Source organism: Dipteris shenzhenensis, chromosome 1 (genome assembly GCF_047967505.1).
Source record: "Dipteris shenzhenensis isolate YYH24624 ecotype China chromosome 1, Dip_SZ_1.0, whole genome shotgun sequence".
Classification (NCBI taxonomy): Eukaryota; Viridiplantae; Streptophyta; class Polypodiopsida; order Gleicheniales; family Dipteridaceae; genus Dipteris; species Dipteris shenzhenensis.
In genome coordinates this window covers 27,052,413-27,080,381 of record NC_141596.1, presented here as the reverse complement: position 1 = coordinate 27,080,381, position 27,969 = coordinate 27,052,413, and the positions used below count along the sequence as shown (strand labels likewise).

The 27,969-nt window shown below is 41.9% G+C and overlaps 1 protein-coding gene across 2 annotated transcripts; it reads right to left on the bottom strand.

The window, feature by feature from the left end:
* Positions 1–4,116: 4,116 nt before the first annotated feature.
* LOC147905633 (ALG6, ALG8 glycosyltransferase family) lies at positions 4,117–16,249 on the bottom strand. 2 transcript variants are annotated; one of them, XR_015541734.1, is made up of 8 exons: positions 15,738–16,249; positions 15,409–15,649; positions 5,618–5,792; positions 5,426–5,533; positions 5,148–5,309; positions 5,005–5,066; positions 4,814–4,892; positions 4,605–4,663 (listed from the first exon to the last, which is right to left on the bottom strand). XR_015541734.1 is itself a non-coding variant. In XM_087381081.1 (7 exons), the coding sequence occupies exons 1-7, from the start codon at positions 15,847–15,849 to the stop codon at positions 4,209–4,211; spliced, it is 1,506 nt and encodes a 501-aa protein (XP_087237207.1). In that variant the 5' UTR covers positions 15,850–16,249; the 3' UTR covers positions 4,117–4,208. The 2 variants fall into 2 exon arrangements, 1 of the variants encoding a protein (XP_087237207.1); XM_087381081.1 differs by having other exon boundaries at positions 4,117–4,663; positions 4,814–5,066.
* Positions 16,250–27,969: the final 11,720 nt, after the last annotated feature.

Sequence of the window (27,969 nt, the reverse complement as noted above, 5' to 3'; positions counted from 1 at the left end):
AAGTTCGTAGTACATGGATTGATGCCTGGACAGGAGCCCTAGAAAGATTTCTTCTCACGCAGCATTCAGTCTTATACTCCATCTCATGGGGGAGATTGGATGGACAGCATCAGATAGATCTTTACTTCAACCCATCTCAAATCTCCCCCTTCCCCTCTCATGGCTGCTACTCTGAAAGCTTGGGGTAGCTTCAGAAACACTCTTTGCAGAGTTCCACCCACCTCTCATGAGGAAATTCACAGGCAGCCAGTCATGTGGAATGACTCGATTTTGGATGACCATGGCAAGCCATTTGCAGTGTCACACTATATGCAGTGGTCTAGATGGGAGAGGGGACCTGCTTCCATTGTAGGCACCTGGCAGCCTTTAGGAGACTTCCAGAGGATCAGAGACTCTTAGCAGTTGGCCACCTCAGAGGGAGTGCAGTAAGGACAACAGATAGAGGCAGCCATTCTGACAGAGTGGATAGACACAGACGACTTGTCGATCACAGAGTCCACTTGGTGGGGAGCGTTCTCAGGGACGGGCATTCCCTAGGTTTCCTTTTAGCCTGTTAGGATTGCACGTTTCATGGAGTGGGGCACAGACTCACATTGGTATCTTGACCCCGATCCTCTTCTCCTTGCACTGGGGTCTTGGAGACTCTGGTTATAAGGTGGTTCCCCTATTAGGTTCCTGCAGTGGGACCCAGGGGAGTGGGAATGGATTGATGAGGGGCACGGAGAGAGGAGCATCCCCTTCTTTTGTTACACAATCAGAAATGCTTGGAGATTTCAGCTCAGTAGTAGAATTTGGAGGCCCTCCAGAGCCCCTCATTGGGATAGTTTTCATATTTTTGCAGTTGTCCGGAAAAACTTTTGGTGTAGGCTTTGGAATCCCTCAGGAATAGAAAGATCACTCTTTTCTTTTTGCTTTCTGCTCATGGAGGGATTGTAGTGAACCTGTGGAGATCTAGGTTCGGAGCTAACCCTACTTGTCCTCATTGCCACATAGCAGTTGAGTCAGTACAGCATTGCATTTGGGAGTACAAACAAGTGAGGGCGATCTGGAAAGGAGTTGCTAGGATTTTCAGCATCTTTCATACAACACCTTTCTATATGACCTAGGGTTTAGTAGCATGGTTATCTCTTACTGGCCCCAGGTGTTCTTCGAGGGACATGATCAAGATCCGACTTTCATTGTACGATAATACTCAATCGAATCTTGTTCCCTCCAGGATGTGCCCTTTACTCCTTTCAAAGCTACTCATGCCTCAATAGACACATCATGGGAGATTCTGGCTAGCATTGCAACTTGACATATTTGGAGAGCTAGATGTACAGAAGCGATGGAGGGTACCCAGGTTCACCCCTCTCACACTGTGGCTAGTATTTGGACCGACACAATACACACTCTGATGGCCATCTGGGCAAGCATGCAAGGATCCTCCAGAGCAGCCACTGCCAGGAGAGTTACTTTTTTCAGAGTTTGGAGAGGATCTCCTTTCTTCTCTGAGTCTCCTTCAGGATTGAGGTGGCATTTTCCGCCTCTGCCTTGGATTTTTATAAGCTCCTTTTGAGCTGTTTTCTTTTTCCTCATGCATAGCATGATGTATTCCTACATTTGAGCTTGCTCTCGTGTTTATCAATCATACTTAATGAAGTAATTTTCTTGAGAAAAAAAAAGTCTGTTCACATTGGGATGGGGAGGGGAGAGTAGCTTAAGTCACCACATTATCTATGCAAGCAAAAACTTCATAGCAAAAACAAAGTACTAGTGCAAGTACAACTATGAGTTTTCAAGGGTATTAAGGACTTAATCTTGCAAGGTCGAAAGGGATTTAATGTCATCCACAACCCAAAAATTTTTATTAATACAATCAAAAATTCACTTATTTTTCTAGAATTTCCGTAAAGAAATTTGTTTTGAGCTCTAGAGGGAAGAAGCCACTTTAGTAATCAAAATTAGCTCCTTGTATCTTAGTACATTGTGGGTGTAGGCTCCTCTAGTTTTAAAAGCATTAAATCAAAGCGAAGTCTTGGTTACAAAATAGAGTCATGCATTTGACAAGTCTACTCCACGAAGGATTAAGACAAAGCTAGCAAACATGCATGCCTCGATACTTTCCAACTTCTGTTTTTCTAGTTTTTATAGTTCATTTTGAGGGTGGCTCTATGAGCATTGTTGAAGCAAAGCATTTACAAATCTCAAAGTCCACTGCTTTCAATGATGTAACCATTATGTGTGAGTGAATGTGGCATCATCAAGAGTGTACCTCTACTATTCATGCACACTCTCTCTTGTTGCCATAACAACTGTCATACAGACATTCACACGCAATGTCTTCAGATGCACTTTGCACTTGCTCAAAAAGCAACTTTTCAAGATTAAAGGCTTGCAAAAGAAATCAAAATTTGTACACGTTAGACAAATGGATGCTAAATTGATCCTCCAATGGAAAAAAGCACCCACCATACATATTTATTTCTATCATAAAGACAACATGCTTCACCCATTAAGAGCACATAGAATGACAACATGAACGTAATGCACCAAGAGAGATGCATGAATGCAAGCATGGACAGTTACAAGGCATACGCACTAAACAGCGAGAACAAGACTTGTCCATTCAATTGGCAACCATTGGAGATGAGGTGATAATTCCCATTTACAACCCATTTTTAACCAGTTTAGGCTAGACCAAGGTCACTAGGGCCAATATAGACCTTTATGTAGCACTACCGATACCCCATAAGTGCCTAATGCATATACGTGCCTTCTTTTAATTGACCAATGCAATATAAGTTCACCATACCACTCGTTTAGTGATTACATCAAGACCATAAGGCGTCCATCAAAAACCTTAGCCAAGGTACGACCATCAAGTAGGCCATCTTGACAATATCAATCTTTACATTCTAATAGTACAAATAATTTCAAGCAATGGTTATAACCTAACACTTAACAATTGCCACTAGTCTTAAGTGCTAATCATGTCATGACACAATCTCCTCAATAAAATATTTTATTTTAAAAGAGCAACTTATTTTCTTAAGACACTAGGAGTATAGCAAGGCTTCATAATACCAGAGTTTTTCCTCATCCAATTCTATAAGGTTCATATTTGTTTGTTGTTTGTGTAGTGCCTCCACCCTACTCCTAGATCCTCCTCCCTCATGGACGGGATATTCAATATTGCTTCCCATTCCGTTGGCCACTATGCATAACCTACCTCCACCACCATCTCCTCCACTCAAATTAGAGGAGCATCTTGGTTCAATTTAGTTTAGGCTGACATATATTCATTGGCTTCACCAAAGGGGTTACCTCCTTGTTGACTTCTTACCGTGTTTACACTTGGAACTTATATTCACCAAAGGGGTTACCTCCTTGTTGAACTTCTTACCGTGTTAACACTTGGCACAATATGGTATTTGCTTCGAGCAGAAATGCTTAAGACACTTCCTGTTTCTGTGTAGCATGTGGGCTCTCCTAGACAACTTATCACCTATTCTAGACTTGGTTGCTTTCTAATTCTATCATTCAGTTCCTGTCAGGCCAGTATCATAGACATTTAAACTCACCCTTTTCCCATATTTGGGAAGGTAGCAGTTTCAATAAAGTATTCACGAAGGACAAGTCTGCAGCAGCTTCGAATAAAGTCTTCTTAACAAAGTTCTCATGAGCACAAGCAAGTTAGAGATAAATTAGAATAGAATGTGTCCCATCCTCGATTAGCAATCTCTCATTGAAGGCTTAAACATGCAAATCATATACACTTCGGATTATATGCTATGTGACCCCTACTTTATCTATGCCCATAAGTAGATGCAGTTGAATTTGTTCACGTATGTCCACTTCAATCATAGATTCATGCCTAGCCAAAATGCAAAATAAAGCATTCCCAAATCACCCAAATGTAAGGGTTGCCCAATGCATACATTCCTATTTATCAGAAACATGCCAGGCTTTTTTTTTGGGGAAAAAAAATGCTAAGCATTTAGATCAACATCAATTTAAGGGCTTGTATAATCTTGGCATTTCAAGTTGTAACGAAACAGCACAACACAATCCTGGATCTCATGCCTTTCCTATTTTTGCTTGAAAGACCTGATGATGATATTTGTAAGGTAGAAATTGAGAATGAATGCCATTAACTCATATGAGACACTCACATCGGGCCCATTGAATGTCAGTCATCTACAATAGTTTACTTGAGCCAATCCAAGTCACTGCAATTTTTCCTTCTCAGAAGTATGCCACTCATCTAGAGAGACTGACCATTGTTTCATATTTGTATATACACCAAGAAAAAGGAGAAGAAGGAACATAAATGCAGTAATAAGAGCCTCAAAAATGTAAGGATACCTTTCTGGAGGTGTCAGCAACATGTAACCCAAGTTGAGCAGGCATCCAATAACGTAAGAGAGATTTATCAAAGACTTTATTGGGAACCTGGATTGACTCTCCCCACTCACAGGAGACGTTTTGCCAAAAAATGGAGGATACATCAGCAAAAAGTGGAGAGTAAAAAGAGCAACATATGGTACAACTAATCCATCGCGGCGGAGAAGAGGGAACATGGAAAACATAGCGCAAGACACCATCCCTCTGTACAGTTGAGGGTCTTCCAACACTAGAAGACTTGCTGGAAGCAAAGGTAGCAGGATTGATTTTTCATGAACTGCAAAGGCAACAACTCCTTATCCTCAGTTTCTGAAAAGAAGCACTGGGATAATATATAAACCTGAGCTTCTAGAGCCTGCTGGCAATGCTTGAAGTGCAAGAAGGAAGCCCCAAAATAGTTTTCTGTAATAGCAAGAGTTGTATGTACCTTGGTATGAAAAAAGATAGAAGGAAAGGGAGCTATTGAACATAGCAAGGATAAATCCACGATAGCTAGGAGACCTTATCTGTTGCACCACAGAAGGTAAAGATGCAGTTACTGTTCCCACAAGGGCAAGGCGAGCCAAAGTCAGCGTCGAGAATAGTTGCTTCCACTTGATGAGTAAAGAAGTTCCACACCAGAAATTCGCCACATAATCCTCAAATATGCCCCGTTGCAATGGTGCCAACCGAGAGAGCACCTACATACCCATGTGAACATATATAGAACCCAATGGTTGCATTTGTCCATCAACCACCAACTGGTATTCAACATGACTCACCTGAAATGCTGCCTGCCTTGAATAGAGAAACGGCCACCAACAAGATATAAATGTACCAATAACGACTATACCAAGCTTCACAACAGCAAGAAATGGGTGTTGCTGTAGTAGACACTTCCCAAGCAGGTAGGCAAAGAAGGCAGGAGCAAAGTAGGCACTCATCTGCAATCATTATCGCAAGTATATAAATCGATGAAAAGTTATCATATGAAACTCTGAAAGCAGCAATCAACATAAGCTACACAAAAGGAGGGAGGGACAGGGGCCATAGGAATGACCTGCTTATGGTTAAGGGCAAGGCAAAAAAATATCGATGCCAAAACGTCTTTCCTCAAGCAAATTGCAGCTACTGCCCCGATTGTGAATCCTAGACTTATACAATTATACTGAATAAGAAATGTTGTTCAGTACTTGCAAAAGGAGCAGGTAACATTTGACTTGCTAAAGATGAAATAGCATATAACTTCTACCTGAAAATGTCCATGGTCTATTAACATTAAAGCTGGCTGCAAGAGGATCATTGTCAAAGCCCATCCCTGCTCCTCAAATTTTCGTCCACTGTAATAGGCAGCTATAAAACACAAGGCTGCAGGAAAGAACACAAAAGCATCGGATGACAAAACTGTCCAGCGCATCAGAAGCTTGCTGCACCCCTCACAACCCCCACAAATATACAGTCACATCAGTCTCTCTCTCTCTCTCTCTCTCTCTCTCTCTCTCTCTCTCATTCCGCTCTTACCCCTTCCACTCAGGTCACTTCTGCTTCAGCCACTCCACTCAGGCCCCTCTATCGCTCTTCAGGCCCCTCCCACTCAGGCCTCTTTGCGTAGTTCCATCATAGTTACCAAGGAACAGGAACGTTCCGAAATGTCAAGTGCCGGAACGGGAACGTTCCGGGAAGGGGGAACCGGAACTGGAACACCACGTCATATGACACGTCTTCAATTCATATAAAAATATACCAATTATGAAAAGAAAACCACTTTCAGCAGCTCTAAACTTTCCATTTCAGCCTTAGACATTTAAAGACACTCTTAGAATACTCAAAACTGAAATGTACACGTTTGCAATGTGAATAAAGCGTAGTAGACTGTAGAATACTATAGATCCGAGAGCATATAATTTGCAAATTACAAAAAAGCGAGGGCATGCCTTTAGCCTAAAGGCACAAAATAGGACTCGTTACTCTCGACTCAAGTACATGGTGTATAGAAAAAAAGAGAGTCGGCCCTAATGGTCTGAGGGTGGCATAGCAATGGAGGCCTCTCCCTCACCCTGCTGGGCCTCATCATCCTGATCCTGGTCCTCGGCCTCATCATCCTCATGCTCAAGAGCATCCTCTGTTGCATCACTGTCGAAGTCCTCATCAAGTTTAATCCAAGATATGGTTCAGGAGTGCACTCTGCCTTGAACTTGTTAAGCAAACGCAAGTTTGCATTAACAAATACAAGATCATTTGCCTTTTGATCCCCAAGCATGTTCCTCTTTTTTTATGCAATGTCTCCAAAATCGCTCCACAACTTGGCTGAGTATACGAAATCCCGAACGCTGCAACAACGGAGCATTTGCCCCATAGTCCTCCCACCAACGAACGGAGGAAATTTTGAACCTGTATTCTGTGCATCCTCCAAACCAAACAACCCTTTTCCTTGCCTATAAGATGACAGCTCCTCCCGCACTTTTCTCCTATCATCTTGACTTGAGACAAGACGTCTCAATATCTTCTCCCATCCTTGCACCACCTCTTTATTTGTTTCGTGCCCCTTCCCTTGAAATTCCGGATCCAAAACAAAGGCTGCAGCCTCCAAAGGTGAATGATATTCTGTCCACCGAGAGGTTGCCAGGGTCCTGAACTCCTCCTTCCTCCAAGCATACAAAGCATCTATACTTTGAATGGTCTCAATCATCCTATCCATCCCTTCATACACCTCCCCAATACAAGGACCATCTCCATCAACAAGCCTCAACATCAAAAGAATCGGCTTTGTAACCTGAAGCAAAAGGCGAACATCATCCCAAAAGAGGTCATCCAAGACAATGGACTTAAGTCTCTGAGCCCTGGTAGAGTTCAGTTCACACCATGCATCCCACTCAGCGGAAACAACAAGCTGCCTCAATTGAGATTTCAGCTTAAAAGCCAAAATGTGGTGATGGCAAGTGACGAAAGATACAACATGATTACCCATATCAATGGTAGGATCCCCACCCAATCCAACTTACCAATATCCTTCAAGAGATTATTCAGCCCATGTGCCATGCAAGGAGTGAAGGTAAGGTGAGGGTACTTCTCTTCCAAAATCCTCCCTACTACCCTGTTGGAGTTCTCGCCATCAAAAACAAACTGAATAACCTTATCTGCCCCCACATACCCAATAGACTCCATCCAAATGCTAGCCAACCTCTCGGCTGACTTTCACTCCTCTGAATTATCAATAGCTTTAATGAAAAAGCCGGTCACCCTGAAGTATGCAATGATACCCTGAATAGAGCGGCTCCTAGTATCATTCCATCCATCTCCCATCCACAGCCTAAAGATATCCATGAGTTACGATCTTTTCTAGGTCTGTGTAGTTTCTATCGCAAATTTGTTAGAAATTTTGCACACAAGGCACATCCATTGACCGAACTACTGCGTAAGACTTGTGCTTTCACTTGGGGTGAGCAGCACACTTTAGCTTTTCAACGACTTAAGGGTGCAATGACACACACACCAGTTTTGACCATGCCGGACTTTACAAGACCTTCTTTGTCATGGTCACTGATGCTAGTGGATAGGGTTTTGGGACTGTGCTCATGCAAGATAGTCATCCAATTGCATTCGAGTCACGTAAATTAAAACCAGCAGAGCTAAACTATTCCACGTATAATAAAGAATTAGCCACTATGGTGCATGCCCTTAAACTCTGGAAACACTATCTTATGGGTTCCGAGTTACTCATTAAGACTGATCACCAGAGTCTTAAACATCTCCTTACTCAACCGGTGATCTCGGATCGGCACATTAAATGGGCTGCCTTTATTGACAGCTTTAAACCGATGATCCAATATCAACCAAGCAAAGACAATGTAGTTACCGATGCACTCAGTTGTCGACCTAGCATAAATAATATCTCAGTCATCGAGGGAGACCCTTTCGAGCCTATGAAGACGGACTATCCTACTGATCGAGACTTTTTAGAAATTTGGCATAAGATTAAGCAAGCTAATAGCACCCCTATGGCCTCGTATTCCATTCATAATAACTATCTATTCTACGAAAAGCGCTTGTGTGTCACTGCACCATTTCAACACTTGGTACTAGAAGAGATACATCAGCCACCCTACATGGGACAGAGAGGCGTCGCTGCTACGTATCAGACTGTAATTCAAGATTTTTTCTGACCTAAGCTTAAAGTTGATGTTGCAACTTTTGTTGCACAATGTCTTATTTGTCAAAAAGTCAAGAGCTACAAGGGCAAATATCAAAGTTTACTTATGCCTTTACCAATTCCTGATGGCCCACGGGAGCATATTTCTATAAACTTTATTACTGGATTTCCTTCAACTAGCTCAGGTTTTAATATGATTTGGACTATCATTGATAGATTTAGCAAGCAGGCTTACTTTATTCCTTGTAAGAAGACCTTGACCGCAGTTCAGGCTGCTCATTTGTTCATCAAGCACATCTTTATACACCATGGCCTTCCAAAAGTAATCGTGTCCGACCAGGATAGTAAATTTTGTAGTAACTTCTGGACCGCACTCTTTGACAATCTTGGTACGAAGTTAGATTTTTCCACTGCTTTTCATCTCAAATCTAATGGCCAAACCGAGGTCACACAAAATACTATTTGTAACATATTACGTGCTTACGTGTCTGGTCAGCCAAGCAAATGGGACAAATTTATACACATTACAATTTGCCTACAACAACACTAAGCACTCTGCTACAGGCAAATCTCCATTCCAAATTGTCTATGAAAGACCATTCCTACTCCATTGACCCGCCTTAAGCACCAAGTAGAGACTGTTGATCGATTTACTGAAGATTTCTCTAGCATTTTGGCTACTGTCAAAAAGAATATCAAGCATGCTCAAGCTGTGTATACTGCACGTGCAAACAAGGATAGAAAGAAAGTTATATTTGCTGAAGGTGACCTAGTCATGTTACGTATTAAGAAGCACAGACTTAAGAGTATTGAGACACACCCTGTAGTTAAGTTTGCTCCTAAATCCTATGGTCCCTTTAAAGTTTTGAAGCGCGTTAATGACAATGCCTATCGGCTCGAATTACCACCTGATTGGAAAATTCATAATTCTTTTCATGTGCACCTCCTGAAACCTTTCCATGGAGACCCACCAGTTCAACCTATTTTAGACGATGCACCGTTGCTTCAAGGAGAGAATCAGCTCTTAGAGCCACACCAGATCATTGATCAACAAATCACTCAAACGAGACATGGAAACTCGTATCCTATTTATCTTCTTACATTTAAGAACCACCTCGTTGAGGATGCTAAGTGGATGCCCGAGCGATATTTCCGCCAGTATCCTGATTTATTGACTACTTTTTTGTCGCGCAGTTGAGAACAATTGCGATTTCAAGCAAGAGGGATGTTACGAGAATTGAAATTATTCCATTAATTTAATCCTTCAGTATTTAGTTTAGTGAGATCCAGCATTTTTATCGCGCAACTGATGCATGTGTGCTCGCTATTCCGTAGTGATGCATGTGTGCTCCTACATAGCTGGATATACAACTGCGGCGGCTATATAAGTGTGTAGCATTGTGTGCACCACTTATGCAATGACGGTATATGTAGCATGTGTGCACCATCCATACGATTTTATTCATGTGTAGCATCAAGTGCACCATGAGATGTATGTGTCGCATGTGTGCACCATTCATCTGTGATTTATTGATTTCGCATTGCTATAATACTGAAACGTTGATTGATTGTGGTGATTAATTCCAAGGTTATCTTATGTTTGAGATATTTCATTACTATTGATCGTGTGAATTCAGAGGAAGAGTAATTGATCGAGCGATGGCATCTAGCAAGCATGATCCACCATATTTTGGGCGCGTAGGCGCAACTCCAGTGATGCGGGGATGAATAAGGCTTATGCCTAATTTTTGATATTACAAAAGCTTATGTATATATTTGAATTTTGGATTATTAGTGGCTTGGCTAAGTGTATAAACTTAAGTTAGAAAAAAGCTTTATTTTTAGAAAAAACCAGCTATTCTAGAAGGTGGATGGGTTTTTTGTAAAATCGAGCACGGAGAAAAGCACAGAGGCTTTTTGTATGATTCTTGCTCGAAAGCTTTTTGAAAAATATACATAAATACATAGGAGGTTGAAGGAGAGCACCACACCTACGGGGGGAAGATTGTACCCAGCAGGCTTGTTCTGTATCTTCCGTTTGTGAGTTTTGAGAGTTTGTGCGTATTTTCGAAGAGTGTTGCTGCGTTTTGTGCGTATTTTCGAAGAGTGTTGCTGCGTTTTTCAAGGATTGCAAAATGTCCTGACGTATCACAGTAGAAACAATTCTTCTGATGCTTCCTCTTCGAAGTCCCCTCGTTGTCAAAGTCGTCTTTCTTGGACTTGCCACTGTTAGGCTTGCCCTTTCCTTTGCCAGTGGAATCCTTCGCCAGCATCGCCTTGTCGCCTTTGTCCTCGTTGTAGAGTTTCTCCCGAGCTTCCTCCTGTAGCGGTAACGGATCCAACTTCTCAAATGTCAGAGGTTTGGTCCTCTGTCCTGCTATCACAGCCGTAACAAAGCTCTTGAAACTCTGAGGCTGTCTCCTCAGTACCATCAAGGCCAAATGGCATGAGTCTGTCTTCTGACCAATTGCTGCCAGCTGATCCCTCACCACCTTGACCTTCGTCAAATGGCTATGTACCGTATCTCCTTCTTCCATATCAAGATTATAGAGTTGATGCTGAAGAAGCAAAATCCGAGAGGTGGTGTCCGTCTCGTACAGATCTTTCAGGGTGGCCCACGCCTCTACTGACGTCTCGGCCAACTCGATATGCGGAAGCACGGAGTCCGCCGTACGCCGTAGTCCCTATGATTATTGCCAGGGCATGGGCATCTCTGTCTTCCCAAGCTTCAAGCTCCTCTCTGTCTACTGCCATGAGTATCTCCCCTTTCCTGTCCACTATGTCCTCCGGCTTCAACTCCACTCCCGTGGTCAGCTTCCACAACTTCCGAGCCACTAAATGACTCCGGATCTTCACTTTCCAGATCGGGTAATTAGTCCCGTCCAGATTCCCAGACTCTCCAAAGTTAGGGATAGTGAAAGAGAGAAAACTGGGGGAGGAGGAAGGGAAAGCAGGGGCTGAAGAGGCTGTAGAGGTCGACATCTCTGCTGTTTATACCACACAGCAAAATCAACCAAACTCAATTTCAATAAACCAGAACTCTCAACGCACCTGACTGAACCTGAGTCACCCTCCTTCTCGCAAGGGCACAATCCTCCAGTCGTGGAAGTCGATTCCCTAGAGCTTCTGAATCAGGGTCATCCTTCAGCAAGGTCCCTGCCTTCAGGCTCCCACACCTGTGAGCCTCCTACTTGGGCTCTGATACCATGTTAGAAAATACCCAACAGAGGGTACACGCAGCGGAAGACTTATAGTAATGCCCAGGAGCTCCCGTAGTGTGTGGTGTGGGTGTGGAATCACAAACTTCTTTACTTATGTGCATAAAATAGGTGTGCAGACTTACCAATAGACAATGAACCAGCCAGATAGAGAAACCACCAAAATATATATTTCCATCCAAAACTATGGACACAATACAAGAGAGATAGATCCAAAGTCCCACCAATGGTGTGGTACTCTGATCTTACCACAAGGTCTTTCTCCTATCTGTTAGCTATCTCTAGACTCGAGCCCGCGTGCTCCACCTCGAGCTTATGTGGACTCTCCGTCCTTTGACCTCAGCTCCTTGCTGCCCTAGAAGACAGCCAAGGTCTCAGCCTCACACTTGAGCTAAGTCTGCAGCAACACTGGTACTCCTTCAGCTTCTGGATGTAGGCCCCAAGGGTTGTGCTCTGCTGCTCCTTTCTGCTCTGCTGGAAGCTGCACTGCTGGATGCTGAAATGAGGCAAGAGCCTCTCCTTTTATAGGCCTAGGGCCTTGCTGAAAAAACCGACCAGCCTGCAGCAGACTGGCCGACCAGTCTGTGGCTGGTCCAGCCCTATAAGGGCTCATAGCCCGGGGCTTTTATGGCCCAAACTTCCAGGGCCTTTGGCCCTCCATTCAAGGCAGGGGTCCAGCCTATATAAGGCATGCCTCCTGCCCACTGACAGTCACACTTGCTGCTCCATATCTGCACCTGCACATCCTGCGCCTCTGCCAGGCCCTTCCCAGCCACGTGTCCTGCACCGTACTGTCCCGTACATCCTGCTGTCCTGACCCGCCTGTACCGCGCCATGTGATCGCTATTTATTCCGGATTCCTTGTGCTGGTTACTGCTTCGCCTTTTGCTGCTGCAGATCCATCCTAGCTCCAGGTACCCTCCATCTCTTTGATGCTTGCCCACATGGCATCCAATCAGATGCCCATGTGACAGACACTCAAACCCTAGGTTCACCCCCCCCATGCTCTCCTCATATGGGGGCTTACAGATGGGGAGGTGACCTTTCCAACATGACGGACAGCCCTGATCTGATAGTTCTTCTTTACAATAACCACTCACCACAGTGTGCACGAGTGTAAGAAACCTTCAATAGATAATGAGCAGTGAACAGAAGAGTAGTTTGAGTTTCTAAACTGTAGAAACGTTGGTAGTAACCCAAACTTTACATTTCCAACTACTTGAGCGTCAAATAGCCAGGGATGAAGTGCAAACTGAATTACATCTCTCCCCTACTGATCATTACGCTCTGCCTTCCAATGAAGGCTCCATGTAGGTAGAAGTTATAGCTCCAAGTTCCAACGGTGGTAAAAGCCACACGAAATGAGATAAATGATGGAGTCTGAAACTCTGAGAGATGACTGAGCACTGAAAACAATTGGCTGTCACAAAAATAGCTGGCTTTAGTGGACGGTCATGTACTCTGATATCTGCAAAACAAGAGGCATGACATAGACTACACTTGCATCTTGAAAACCTTCAGTGAGGTAGAGCAACAGTCGCACAAGCTTTTATACCATATGTAGGTAGCGACACAATGCTAGAACACACAAGAGACGACTGCTTCAAAATGAGATGGCTCCTTCATTCCACAATTGAACGTGGTATTGCGGAGTGAATTGGATTACGTAGTTCAACAACTAAGGTGAGAGTGAAGTTATACAGGGTAGCCAGTAGACCAACAGGAGCGTGCCCGTATCCTACTCTAGAGCAGTAAAACTGTGAGCAGTTGAAAGGGACCAACTGCACCCAACCTAGCGTTGCAGCAGCATATTACTTCATGATACTAGAGCTAGTAGCTTGTAAGCAAACTACAAGGGCGCTAGGAGAATGTGCAACCATTAAAGAGACTCTAGAAAGAAACTGCGCAGAGAACCAGGATGGACAAGGCTGCAGGAAAGGCTCACTCGACTCACTTTATTCTACAGTGGTGGCCTTTAAGTAGGCTTGAGAATACAAAGGAATGACATCACATGTGACCTCATAATAGAGCATCCAGATCCAACTTCTTCTCATCAACCTTCCTTGATTGAAGATTCCCTCAACCTACTTACATGGTGACCAACTTCAATCACACTAACTAATCACACCACCAAAATACTCGCATGTTTATTCATATGACTCCTAGCCTCTAGACTCAAAACACTCCAACCCAAATACATCAATTTGCCCAACAACTACAAGAGCAGGTTTTTCAGTTGCAGCAAGCTATTAAAGAACTCAAATGTCGACTTGCAGCAGTGAAGAAGAGATTCCAAGAGATGGAAAGTACTGGGAAGCAAAGAAGTCATAAAAGAGGCAATACAAAAATGCAACACGTCTCCTCCTGCAGAACAGGTTGTTTAAAATGAATCAACATTCAAATGAAGTCAATAAAGGAAGAGATTACAAAGAAGAAGTGGACAAGAACGTTAAAACAAAGAAGAAGTGGACAAGAACGTTAACAAAGTTGACCTTTATGGGAAATCATGGAGCATAAAACAAGATCCAACAATGCATTTAAAATACGGAGCAAGAGACAATGCATTTTGGGTCTTGAGGAAAATGTGCACGATGGTAGAAGCTCTTTTTGGAAATGCATCAGCCATTGTTGATGTCACCATGAGTTGTTGGAAGGTTTGAATTATACAGGTAATTCATTGTCCTTTGGCTCCTATGTTGTTTGCCCTCATTTCTGAATCCTTATTAAATGCAGTTCTGAATGCACAGGGGTTTGGTTTAAGGTTTGCTTGGCTCAGGGAATGGTATGAATTTACAGCTTGTTGCCAGCAGTTCCAACCTAATATCAGTTGCCGAGGAAGGCTATAGTGAAAGATTTCAGTTGGGCTTTAGGTTCAGTGTGAAGACTTATGCCATTTGGGTTGCAGAAGATGAGAGGCCTAGTTGGACTCAAAAAATATGGTATTAAATGAGTGGGTAAAGGTCAAGTTCTACGGCAGTGGGGTGCACCAGTGGGAATTGATGTTTCTTAATCTAGAGATTTAATCGGTTCAAGGAGAACATCAGAAGCCTAGAACTCAAGGGCATTGATTTTGAGATTGACAAGGCTCAATGGCAGAGACTGGAAGCTGGAGCTCGAGAGTAATAATTTTGGGATATCGCTAGCCTCTGCAACATCTTATGTATTCAGCACTTCGGTACCTGATAAGACTGAATGGCAGTGAGTGGAGGATTTTTGTTTGGTTTCTTAGGGCAGAAATGAGAAGAAGCATAAGCATTGTTCTCCATGGGCATGAAAACATCTTGTCATACCAACGTAGCCTTCTCCATCTATCAAGTCCTAGGTTGCAATCTCACAATAGCAGCAGCGTATAGAGGCCTCACGCAGGATCTGTCAGTCATTGGCAGGTTATGGTCTATGAGGACAGGGAGGACTTCTAGCGGAGGAAAAGAAAAATAGTGGGATTTGGATTGTAGTTATGCTTCTTACTATGGAGTGTTCCTTTCATACCAAAAAAACAAACACACACACCTCGTTACGCAATGCTCCTAACAACATACAAACAGGGAGAGTGTGATAGAAATCAACCCAATAACCTGGCATGTGAAGCCGACAGACCCTTTATCATCTAGATTGCAACTGCTCGCAACTGAACAGCATAAAAGCTCTAAGAGGACGTCTCATTGGTCAGCGTACCTGCTGGGGGTCTCATAACCACGAGATGTATGCAGAGCCACCGACTCTGGTTCCACGAATTGCAAAGCAAGGCCATGGAGCAGACTTTGATAAGCAGTGAGAGGTGGATAATCGAGGCCCCAATATTGCAGATCGTTATCTGTAGTGTTGGTATACCACTCTTTGATGGGAGTGTGAAGTGTAATCTCCATCCAGTGACGCTGGGCTTCGTAGTCTCCAAACCGAGGAGGCATACCAGCACCTGAATACAACGAGACTAGGCGAAGTAAGCAAAAAAAAAGAAGAGATAGGAAGGAATCCGAATTCGCGAAAAGGACAAGGGATGGTACCAGAGTAAGAATGAAGGGAAACCAGAATTCGGATCCAAAAAGCAAACAAGACGATCACTGCGAGGCTACCATGCCTGACGAGGGTAGAGAGCTCAACATCTCCAGCACCCATCTCTCTCTCTCTCTCTCTCTCTCTCTCTGCCTGCTTCACCAGAGTGCCGGTCCGGATTTCTGAGAGGGAGATTCCAAGTCTCAGGGCGCCTTGGTCCAACCACCCGGATTTAATCTGCGCCGGCGACGCACGACCTTAGGGAATGGTGATGATGTTCGCTAATAGTCCTCTTCTCCAGATATAATCTCTGCGAGTCGTCCTCAAAGAAGGGCCAACGGATTCTGAAAGGGAACAGTCGATTGAAGTAGACTCGAGACCGAACGGATTGCCGGAAGCTTCCGGCTCTAATGTCAATCTCAAGCAGGAGGAGTACAAGTACTCGTGAGCAAACGATTGTCGAGATGAAAGGACGATGCTACAGCTTGGAAATGCAAAGAGATTTGCAAAGTCTACGTGTGTGTGAGTGGAGAGAGAGAGTGTGTTCTTTAAAAAAGAGTGTGTGTGACTGTGTGCGCGTGTGTGTGAGAGAGAGAGAGAGAACCAATGGAGAAGATGAGTATGAAAAATGACCACTTATACACAAAATGGTTCCTTAATATCCAAGGAGAACAATCTTGGGCTAGAATAGCAAGAGGGTTAATTTGCTTGAATGCACCACGGGGTGTAAACTATCAGCATCCTTGGCAAAGATGTGTTGCTTTTAGGTTGTGTAGCTGGATTCTTCAGTCCGAGCGGCTATCTAGACTAATGCAGTTGTGGCAAAGTAAATCATTTGAATGCAAATGGGGCGGGGCTAAGGCTAGGTTCACACACATCCGCCCACCCCTGGTGGACAAGCAAAAAGTGTGGTCTCATCCAATGAGATTCTCCAGCCCATGAAAATGCATTTCACACATTAGAGCGGACAGGCGGCATCATTTCATATGTGGCAGTTGAGTCACGGACACCTTTTTAAGTTTTGACGTTCGACGTCCTAGCTGTGCCCGTGAGGCGTGTCCGTTGGCTTGAACCAATAAAAAATACTTGCCCGCGGTAAAAAAGGCTTAAACTGCGCCGATGGGAATCGAACCAAAGACATCTCCAATCATATGCACTTGCTTTACCACCTGGACATCCTTTATTTGGTGATATGCTATATATGCTTTAAATAAATTTATTGTTATCCATTTGCCCATGTGTGAATATGAGTGCGGACACTCCCTAGGGGGTCTTCACCCATCCACGGATGTCTGGAAAGCCACCCCTTATAAGGTCTCTTTATGGTGATGCTTCACTAGATAGATCTCTTTGGTTGTCTAGTTGGGCCTTTAAGGATAGAGATGCATTTATTAACTCCCATCGAGCAAGATAATTTACTGAGGGACTCAATACATTTAGGCAAATTTGGGATCTAGCATCAAAGATTAGTTGAGTTGTGACAAACTAGCTCAAGTATATGTGTTAGCTAACTCTGAGAGAAGGTTTATGGAAATGTTGTTTCAACAAATCAGGGATGATTGGCCTACTAGCTATATATTGAGGCATAGCTCTACGTTCAAAGGCTTTATTAATGGGAAGGTTAAGCCCCTAAAAAAGAAACTGAAAAATATCAGCGTAGTATATGCTAAGTAAGCATAGTCACTACAATGAGTACAGCTTAGATCCTATACATTCACTTTCATTTCCCCCTCTTAAGTTCTAAATCATCATTCACCTTTGGAACAACTTAGATCCTGTACATAACATGGATTCCCTCCTCTTAAGTTGTGGGTCATCCTTCACCTTTGGTAATAAAACCCAAAAGATAGGCCGAAGGGAAGAGGAATGAAATATGCAGAAAATAAAGTCCACCTAGATCAAAGACTCGTCGATCAAAAGATGATTGCGTGAAGAACAATGTGTATGGCTGCATGCCAAAGCTGAACATGTCATGAGTTGTCATGGACTGTGCAACTGCTTTGAAGAAGAGATGTGAAGCTAGTCAGTATAGCCGTGACGATGTAATCCAATAGTTTGTGACATACGAGGGTGTCATCGGTTAACCCAAAAGAACTAACAACAATGTTGAAGGTATGTTGTAGTAGAGTAATTTCTATCATAGATGCGGTGTCATAGAAGATTGGATAGTCGGTGTGGACAGAGTCATCCAGGGGTTGAAGGTGCAGGTATGATACTCTACTTTGCTGATGAAGAGGCCCATAAAACTAACAAGGTATGGCAACCTGTCAAGCCTATATGCTCAACTGTCATGAGTTGAAGGTTGTCTGATGTGTGCATGGCTAAACATCTGCCGGCAAAGGATGTAGCATCTGTCATGGGCTCAAGGTGGAGCTAACAATATAAAGGCCTAGAAGCCTGAAATACAACTAAGAAAACATAAGATGTCCTTGAGGCATATGCAGTGTCGAATGCTGATGGAGGGACGGATTTGAAGTCCTAGATCTAACCACTAATCTGCATCAAGTATGGACTGTATATGATAGCCATAAGTGCATGCTAAAACACTAAGTCTCCCAGGTTGCGCTATGAACTTGATGATGTCCACTGCACTAGGGCAGGAATGCACTAATGCATGAATATCCTCATGCTGAGGAATGATCTGCTGATCGAAAGAGGTGGTGATCACTGGATCCAAGGGTGGTGCAATGCGGCATGACTGAGTCGATGCAAAACTGTCCACAGTATGCTCCGTGTCAGAGGTGAAAGCATCAATGATGGATGTTATGGTATCACCTGAGGGACTGAATGCACTGTGGCATGTGTCTCCACATGCGCTGGAGGTGTGAGTGCCTCGTACTAAGGACTTACCTACTAAATAAATGCATGATGACTGGTGAACTCTTGTTGAGTATTTACATCATTTGGTGTCACAGTTAATGGAGTCGAATCCACGCATAGATGCCTCATGCTGAGGGTTTACCGAGAAGTGTGCCTCATGCTGAGGGCTTACCATCAAATGTGCATGATCAAAAAATATGGACTAATCCATGCTAATATTTGAAGCATTTGCATCTAATCTCTCAAGACCAATGAGACTCCAGTTTGCATCATAAACCAGTACATACCCTGTGGCAAGGAATGGTTGAAGAAGGTTCTCTTTTGGCTCATAGATCTCATCCGCGATCATGACTGGTGTATCATCAACTGTGTGATGTGAATAACTCCATGGTTAGAGGTGGTCTGGTGCTTCGTGCAAGAGGCTTACCCGTGTACCACCGAGAGTGTCTACCCATGAGAACATTGTATGAGAGCTACCACAGGGGGCTTATGCTAAATGGTCAAAGCCAAGTCATGTGATGGAAGAACAACTGTGTGCCAAGGATCAAGCTTGTAATGCAATGATTACAACTACGTGTCAGGAGTAGCCAAGAGGTTGGTTCTTTGTATAGCAATTCTTAGTTCTATGGAGAATTCATTGTGGAGGCTTTTGACAGTTGCTACTTTACTCTTGAGAATAGTGGCAAAGACTTTAACAACTTTAAATTTCTTAATCAATGGAGGTGATCACGAGGTTTCTCCAAGCAACCAAGCTACATTATTCTAGAAAGACCAAGCAAGGTCTTGTAAATACCTTACAAGTGGAGACATGAGATCTAAAAGATCAAAGGAGGGCAATCATGCCTGTGGAAATTAGTGGATGACTATAATATTCTAGAGATAGTGCTATGAAATAAGGACGAGGTAAGGACTAGGACATGGAAGGTGCTAATTTGATGTTGGTCTAAAATAGAGCTAGGATCCATGGTACTTGTAGGACTTGGTCTATTCCTATCTTTTGTTGTTGGGTTGAAATAAACCTAGAATCCATGAAACTTTGTGGGATTTATTCTATTTGAGTTATATTCCCATCCTTTGAGGGGGATGACTAGATGGATCTATAGGTGACAGGATTTTAAAGACTTTGAAGTGTTTGTGACTTGGACTATTAATTGTACTAGTGTTCCAAAATGGATTCAACTTTTTATGTGGAGTATTACATGGTGGCACTAGAGGTGTGGGTTCAAGACATCCTTGAATTGTTCCTAAAAGCTTCTATAAGGGAGTTGATGGAGCAATTCATTGACCAAAATATGTCATTAAGGTGGGTTTTGGGATAAATAGGATCAATGCCCAACCTATTATATCCTAAATGAGATCTGCAATGAGGGTTGATCCTTGTAGAAATATGGGTAATCATGGTGTCATATGGGCATTTGTAGAGGGATTGGGAGAGACTACAACAGGGGTAGCAAATAGGACCATCCTTCTTGCTTTGGATTTGAGGTAGCCAATGAGGCCACCGAAGTCAGTAGATATGGTTGATAGCGAGCCCATTGTTTGGGTTGGTTATGGAGATGTATATAATTAAGCAAAGTTTCTAGTGATGGGTTGGACAATGCATCAAAAGACTAAGCCAGGGCTAGTAATAGTCCCTAGTATTAGCCACAATGTGGCAAAGTTTGGAGAGGACTACAAGGAAGTCACGGTACAAGTCCTCAACAAACAAGATGTGCATCAAATTGATAGCTTATAGGAGGCTGGGGTAGTAGACCTATAGCATAATCACACCACATGGTAGGCACATCCAGCATAGCAAGTATGCAGTGAGTAGTCAAGTATATTAAAAATGAACCTATAGACACTAGAGGGTTGTATAGCAGTAAATAGGCACAGAGACTCGGTCAACAATGGATAAGTCAACTACAATTAACTCAATTAGCTAATTTAGGTCAATCTTTTGGATGAAGGTCAACTAGATTTGATGGCCTTCTATCCTATTAGTCAATTTATAATTAATAAAGAATACAAACATATGCATTAGGAACCTAAGTTGTATTAGTAATGCTATCGGAAGATGCATATTGGTCCAAGAGAACTTAATCTTGCCAAACATAGCTTAAAACAGGCTGTAAATGGGGAGGATTAACTCCAAGGAGTTCCAAATAAATGGTCAAGTCCCCCTTTGCTGGATAGTGCATACTTCTTGTAGTTTTTCACACAACATTCATCCACTCCCTTTTGATGCTACACTCACACTTCCACACTCGTAAATCATGATATCTACACAATCGAAATAAATACACATAGTGGGTACCTTTGCTCATTGGAGGGTCCATTTGGGTTAAGTCTAGAATTCCTAAATTTTGTGCAAAAGGTTCTTTAGTATTTTATTTTAAATGGGTTGTCCATGATAAGGGAGGTAAAATAAGGGTCGAAAAATTACACATGATGAATATCAATGGCTTGCTTATCAAAAAGAGAAGCTAGATGTATGTGTTGTTGTTTAGTCTCTTCTTAGGTTAATGCTACTTGCTAAAACTCCAGAGAAAGAAAATTAGCCTTCCTTTTCAAGTCAACATCTTAACATGGCCTCGATGAAGGATTTCATCCTCTTTCTATCCGTAACATTGCTACTAGCCTCTCTTTGTGTATTGCACCCTTCTACATTTTTAATTCTTTGTGCCCTTTGTCTTGCTATGTTTTAATACTTTTTCCTTTTAGTTTTTGCAATAATTTAGACATGCTAGAATCTTTTTCTCTTCTTGTCTTTTTTTTCTCTTTTAACAACCATTAATAAAGTTTCTTGTTCTCAGTGCTTTTAAAACATCAATGTAGTTGTGTTGGTCTATGGGTAGTTTATTTTGCACCCACTATAGGCCACTTTTTTGCCATAAGCAATCTTGCTTACATCATTGATTATTAGTTAGATGTATGTGTGTTGGTAGAGGAAGGTTGTTCAATTGAGATTATGTCTAAAGTCATGGGTAGTATTTGAGTTCTTTAATTTGTGTACATATACTATTTTGTAAGACTACTCGACCTATCTACCATGACTTGACTACCCGAAAGCCCTACTCCAAGGCAACTACGCAAAGCCGAGTAGAGACACGGTCCATGCAAACATCACTCAACACAAAGTTGTGATGCACGGGCAGCAACGACACAAGCACAAGCAAGAAAACAAGCTCGACCGACTCTCACACAGCATAGCCCAGCAAACAACGATTGGTAACAATGGACTACACAAGCGCGCAAGGCAACAAACTCCAAGCAACTAAGACAGATATCCAATCAGTACCACGACCTCCAACCAGAGCCAATGTCAACAACGAGAGTCAGAATCCGAGGCTCATAAGCTCCTGCAAACCTCTAACAATAGCATACATTCAACGTTCAAAGCAACCAACAGTCGCGGCCTCCAAAAAGCAAAAGTGAGCATAAAGCAATAGAGAGGATGTCCAATGGAACATTTCACATGCATCTCTACAAAAGCAGTGATTATAATGAAGGAGGAACAGGTGCTCACACAGCAGTGAGCAAACCCCATCAATGGACGACTCAATGAGTGGCATCCACATGGTGTTTTGAAGAAGACAGGATCTTGAAAGATTTCAACAAAATCTTAAAAGATTTCGATGACCCACACTTGGTTTCCTCACGACACAAGGTAGATTTGAGGCTTATGTCATGGAGGGGAAAAAGGGGGGAAATAAGGATGGCTATTTTGGATGTTTTTCACATGGAAAAGCATATTTTTGATGTTTTTCCCTTGGTGCATGACATAAGGATCCAAGGGAAAATGAGACATGCTATAAAGGAAATGTCACACCAATGGTTCTCAAGAGTGTGGGAAATAGCACCTTGAGGTCTTGAGGATGGAGTGCTATTTCCCATGGTCCCACCCTATTTCCCATGGTGCATTTGCACAACGTAACAAAAATAGCTATTTCTTACATATTTCCCTTCCATGACATTTCCCTTCCATGACATAAGGCCCTATTATGTCTACCACATCACCAACCTCACCCACACTTGGGGCTAGTCAGTGAGCTGCCATGTCGCACCTATCCACAATGCCACCTCACCATAGCCTACCACATTAGCATACATGCCCAATCACCCTACCAATTCAACATAGTGCCACATCACTTTGCCATGTCATTTGACACATCAGCAACCACACCACGTCACCTACCACATCAGTAGGCCACATCATCTGCCACATGGCACACAGCTTGCCAAGCACAATTGCCTCCTCACAAGCACACCTTGCATACTAGATGTGCACACAATTGCCACCTCATCACAATGCTCCATAGGCACATCTCTTCACGGGCACACTTTCTCACTTTGCATGTGCACCCATCTATTGCATCACCACTTCATTCTTTTTTTACCCTTCCACCTAGATCAAGTCGTATCTCTTGATCTAGGAAGAATTTGAGGGCACTCCAAAAAGGAAAATCCCTTCTTTTTTTTAGCTCTATGCAGTCGTTACATCACACATAGCTTTTTATGCTTGTAGAAAACTTTTTACCCTCACCATCAAATCCACTTCTTTCACACATTGAAGCCTCTTCGTCAACAATCTGAGCCTAGCACATAAAAAGAACACTGAAAAGAAACTATTTCTTGCTTTTCATTGCTCGACGATTGGTATAGCTCTAGATTAGCATAGATTAGTTTATCCATAGAGGAGACAACTCCAAATAGCCAATCAAAGCCATGCCCAAAAAATTAATGACTAGTTCCTATAGTCCCTACTGTTAGAAGCAAAGCGAATAGAGCAACAATGCAAGAAGCCAAATGCATAAAATACACAATACAGAAAGCACACTGAATGGAAGAGAGAGACACTGATATACCTAGTGTGGGCCCTACATCCACATAGAAATAACCAGTCTTCTGTTTTTCTTATCTAGCAAGTGAGAAGATACAAGATACAAGCAGTATTTGCACTGCCCTGCTGCTATGTGAGCCACACCCTTATCTTACAATTTTGACAACACAACTCAAGAACAAGTCGTGCACCAATTTTCATGTATCCTTGGAACCCCTAATGACATTCCTAGGGGGGGCATTGCCTTCCCGGCCCCCCCTTCACGGAATGGGTGTAAGCATGCCTGGGTCTAAAGCACAGTAACTAAAGCACAGTAAAAAACAACCTCTGAAAAATATCAAGCTCCACAAACAACAATCTCCCACTTGGAGACTGATCATAGTAACTCCACCATTACCACACTCATTGAAATTCTTTGGATCTAGCTATCTCTCATGTTGTTCCTCATTCTTGAAGACCAATTGAAATTGAGCAAGAGCTCAACTTCTCCCTGGTTTTACCACCTTAGTCAACATGTCTGCAGGAATTTGGCTAGTGTATATCTTTTCCAGCTTCAACTGTCCATCCTCCAAAGTAGATCGGATGAAATGATACGTGAGCTATATATGTTTCGTTCATGAATTCTTTGCAAGATGAATAGCACTCTTGCTATCACTATACAAGCTGAAATTTTCATGTTTCTTCCCAAGTTTCTTCATAAACCTCTACAACCAAATCATCTCTTTACTTGCCTCTATAACTGCAACATATTTAGCTTCTGTTGTACAAAGTGCAACAACCTTTTACAACTTTGAAACCTAGCTTGTTATTGTTCCACCTACAGTGAGAACATAATTGGTGGTGCTCCTTCTTCCATCTTTATCACCTGCCATATCTGAATCAACATATCCTTGTCGAGAAATTTTTGGACCTTTAAAACACAATGCACGAGCAATTGTACTCTCAAATCCACTTTACAGCAATCCATCCAACCTGGATTGTTCATAAATCTGCTCATAAACTCCAACCTTTAAAACACAATGCACTGTACATAAATCCATCCAACTTGGATTGTCCATCCAACCTGGATTGTTCATAAATCTGCTCATAAACTCCCACTACATGTGCAATATATGGCCTTGCGCATACCATTGCATACATCAAGCTACCAATTGTTGATGCATATGGAACCCTTCACATATATTCAATCTTCTCCTGTGTCTTGGGACACATATCCTTGCATAATATGAAATGATTAGTCAAAGGTTTAGAAACAGGTTTTGCGTTCTATATTTCAAAGCTTTCCAATACCTTTTCAATGTACTCACTCTGAGACAATGTCAATTTGTGATTTTCCATGTCTCTTGCTATTCGCATTCCACGGTTTTGCTTTGCAACACCCAAATCATTCATTGCAAATGTGTTTACCAACTTTTTATCTTGCATGTTAGAGCCTGCAATAAGCATGTCATCAACATACAATAACAAGATATGTATCTTCCATAATCTAGATTTTGAGATAAAATATTGTGGTCTGAATGGCATCTACTAGTCTCTTGTTATTCTCATGCCAAGGATTTGTTTTGCAGCACCAAAATCCTTCATTGCAAATGTGTTTGCCAACTTTCTTTTGAGCACATTTTTATCTTGCATGTTAGAGCCTGCAATAAGCATGTCATCAACATACAATAACAAGATCATGTATCTTCCATTATCTAGTTTCCAAGATTAAACACTGTGGTTTGAATGACATCTACTATAACCATGTTCTGTCATAAACTTGTCAAGTTCAAATACGACTGCCTTGGAGCTTGCTTTAAACCATACAGACTTTTCTTCAACCTACATACCAATTCATAAATCTCTTCATCCAAATCCATCTAATTATTCAAGATGCAAGTCCTCTACAGCCACAAAACTCAAACTAGTTCTAATAGATTACTTTGATGAGACAAAGTCAATGACAATATATTGTGATAATTGATTGGCTCAAGCATTAACAATAACAATATACTTAGATAATCAATTGGCTCAAGAATTAACCACGACATGCTCTCTGACATCAATGTGCTTTGTAATATATCACTCCAAGACAAAGCACATTGATGTCAGAGAGCAATTCATTAGAGAAAAAGTCTTACTTGGTGACAACATGTTGCAACATTGTAGTAGCAAAGAGAATGTTGCAGATATCTTTATCAAACCACTTGGGAAAGAGCTTTTTGAGAAACATGAACAAGCTCTTGGTTTGATGTAAAGGAAGAAGATTCACATTAAAGGAGTGTGATGGAATGCCATGCTCAATCCTTCTTCTTCCCCATAATCATCATCTTGAGGGAAGGCCTACTTCATGATGTTGATCTTGAGGGAAGGTGTTAAGGATTCATCTTAACATTATGTGTTATCATATGTACATAAGACTAACACATAGAGTGCTTAAAAGGCATAAGGGTTGGAACCCTAACCCTAACCCTAACCCTAAAGGGGTTTGTATATATTCATTATTTTCAACTAATCTAGTGTAGAGTTAGTCATTTGTGGTGTGCTCTATAGCTATGCCCTCTTTCCTCATCTCCACTCTTGTCCTCTCCCTCTCTAGATTTGTTCAAGGTAGAATAGAGTAAAGATAGGAATGGGCACATAGAGGGCATCGTGATAAGCTTGCACATATAGAATTCAATTAGGATGGAAATGAAGTCTCAATGAAGGAAAGAGGGTGTGTGAGGTTTGTAAAGGCTTGCAAATTGGTGTCTTAGTAATGCCTACTCATGACTGTAGTTTGCATAGGCTAGCTTGGACTTACTACGCATTCCCTCCACTATGCATGCATGCGAGTTGCCACTATGGTATGCATTAGTTCACTGATCGTGAATTTGTCTTTCATTGTGGGCAAATGTAGATCAAGCATGACAATTTAGTGATCAAACTTCTTGTCAATTATTGATGATGGACACATTGTTGGTTGACTAATGATGAGGGAATTAGTGCAAGAATCATGATGACAAATTAGTCTGCATGCAATAGATGTGTATTTCCATGGTGTGTGGTCATGATGGACTCCATTGTTAAAATTTCACACACTATACAAATTAGTGTCTATATGATATTGTGATATTTTAATGTGTGAAGTGGAGAAACATGATCATGAACAAGTGCATGAATTATGATATTTTAATGTGTGAATTAGTGTATGAATTATGATCATGCTGACAAAATAGGAGGGAGGAGAGGAGAGAGGGGATAAGGAGGAGAGATGGCAATACAAATCAATGGTAACATCTTCCCTTTGAACTTTGTAGTAGAGTGTATGATATGCATTAATTTTTGTGTATCCCAAATTATCAATATACTTGTTAATTCTACTATACCACTTCTGGGTGCTTTCTTTAAGCCATAAATCCTTTTCTCCAATAGGCATACTTGATTCTCTTTTTCATTCTCATCATATTCAAGTGGTTGATTGATGTAAACTTCTTAGGGGACCTAAGCTCTAATACTACAACAAAGTAGGAGGGAGGAGAGGACACAAAGAAAGACGAGAAAAGTACTAGCGATCACACACACAAGTGACCTAGAGTACACAAGATTCATTGTAAATAATGAATATATACAACTTTCCATTTCCTTTTAGGGTTAAGGTTAGGATTAGAGATACGATTAGGGTTAGGGCAGGGCTAGGAAATCCTAGTGCCATTTTAGCTCTCTGTAAGTGTTGGTGCATATGTACATTTGCACATGATGTTAATACTTCTCCCCAAAACATGCACGGGCATGCTAATTCATGGGTGAACACATTGTTGATAAGGCTCAACTGTCAGCTCTATCCAAATCAATCGAAGAAATTTTATCTTTGACTAAATCTAGCACAAATTCTCCCATGATAATTGGCTACATGAACCCATACCATAATGGTTTATGTGTGTTATTCTATGGCTTGACTTTATGTGTCATTTTATGTGTGTTAGTCTAGTAATTATTATGGATTCCCTCTAGGATCTAACTACATCTATCACAACTTAGAATATTTGTGAAGTCTAGTAGAACTTCTAGTTCTTGCTTTAAGCCGCAAAGACTTTTCTCTAGTTGGCATACTTCTCTTTTTGATTCTCAATGTATCTATGTGGTTGATGCATGTAAACTTATTAAGAAACCTAAGCTCTGATACCATGACAAAGTAGGAGGTAGGAGAGGAGGATACAATGAATAAGGAGGAGAAAAGGCACAACTAGGGAGTACACACTCAAGTGACCTAACATTACATACAAATCATTATAAAGAATGAATATCTATACAACTTCCCATTACCTTTTAGGGTTAGAGTTAGGATTAGGGTAGGGCTAGGAAACCCTAGTGCCATTTTAGTACTCTCTAAGTGCTAGTGCATATATACATTTGCGCATGATATTGATATTTCTCCTCAATCAATGGATAAGCATGTCAAAATCATGGGTGAACAAAACTATCAATTAGAAATTTATCATAAGATGTCTCTTGTAAGTTGTGAGCTCAATAATAGTGTGGACTAGTTGGGAGACCAAAAGCCATGCCACCAAATCAATCTCTTGGCTATATAGTGCTCTCTCTCTCTCTCTCTCTCTCTCTCTCTCTCTCTCTCTCTCTCT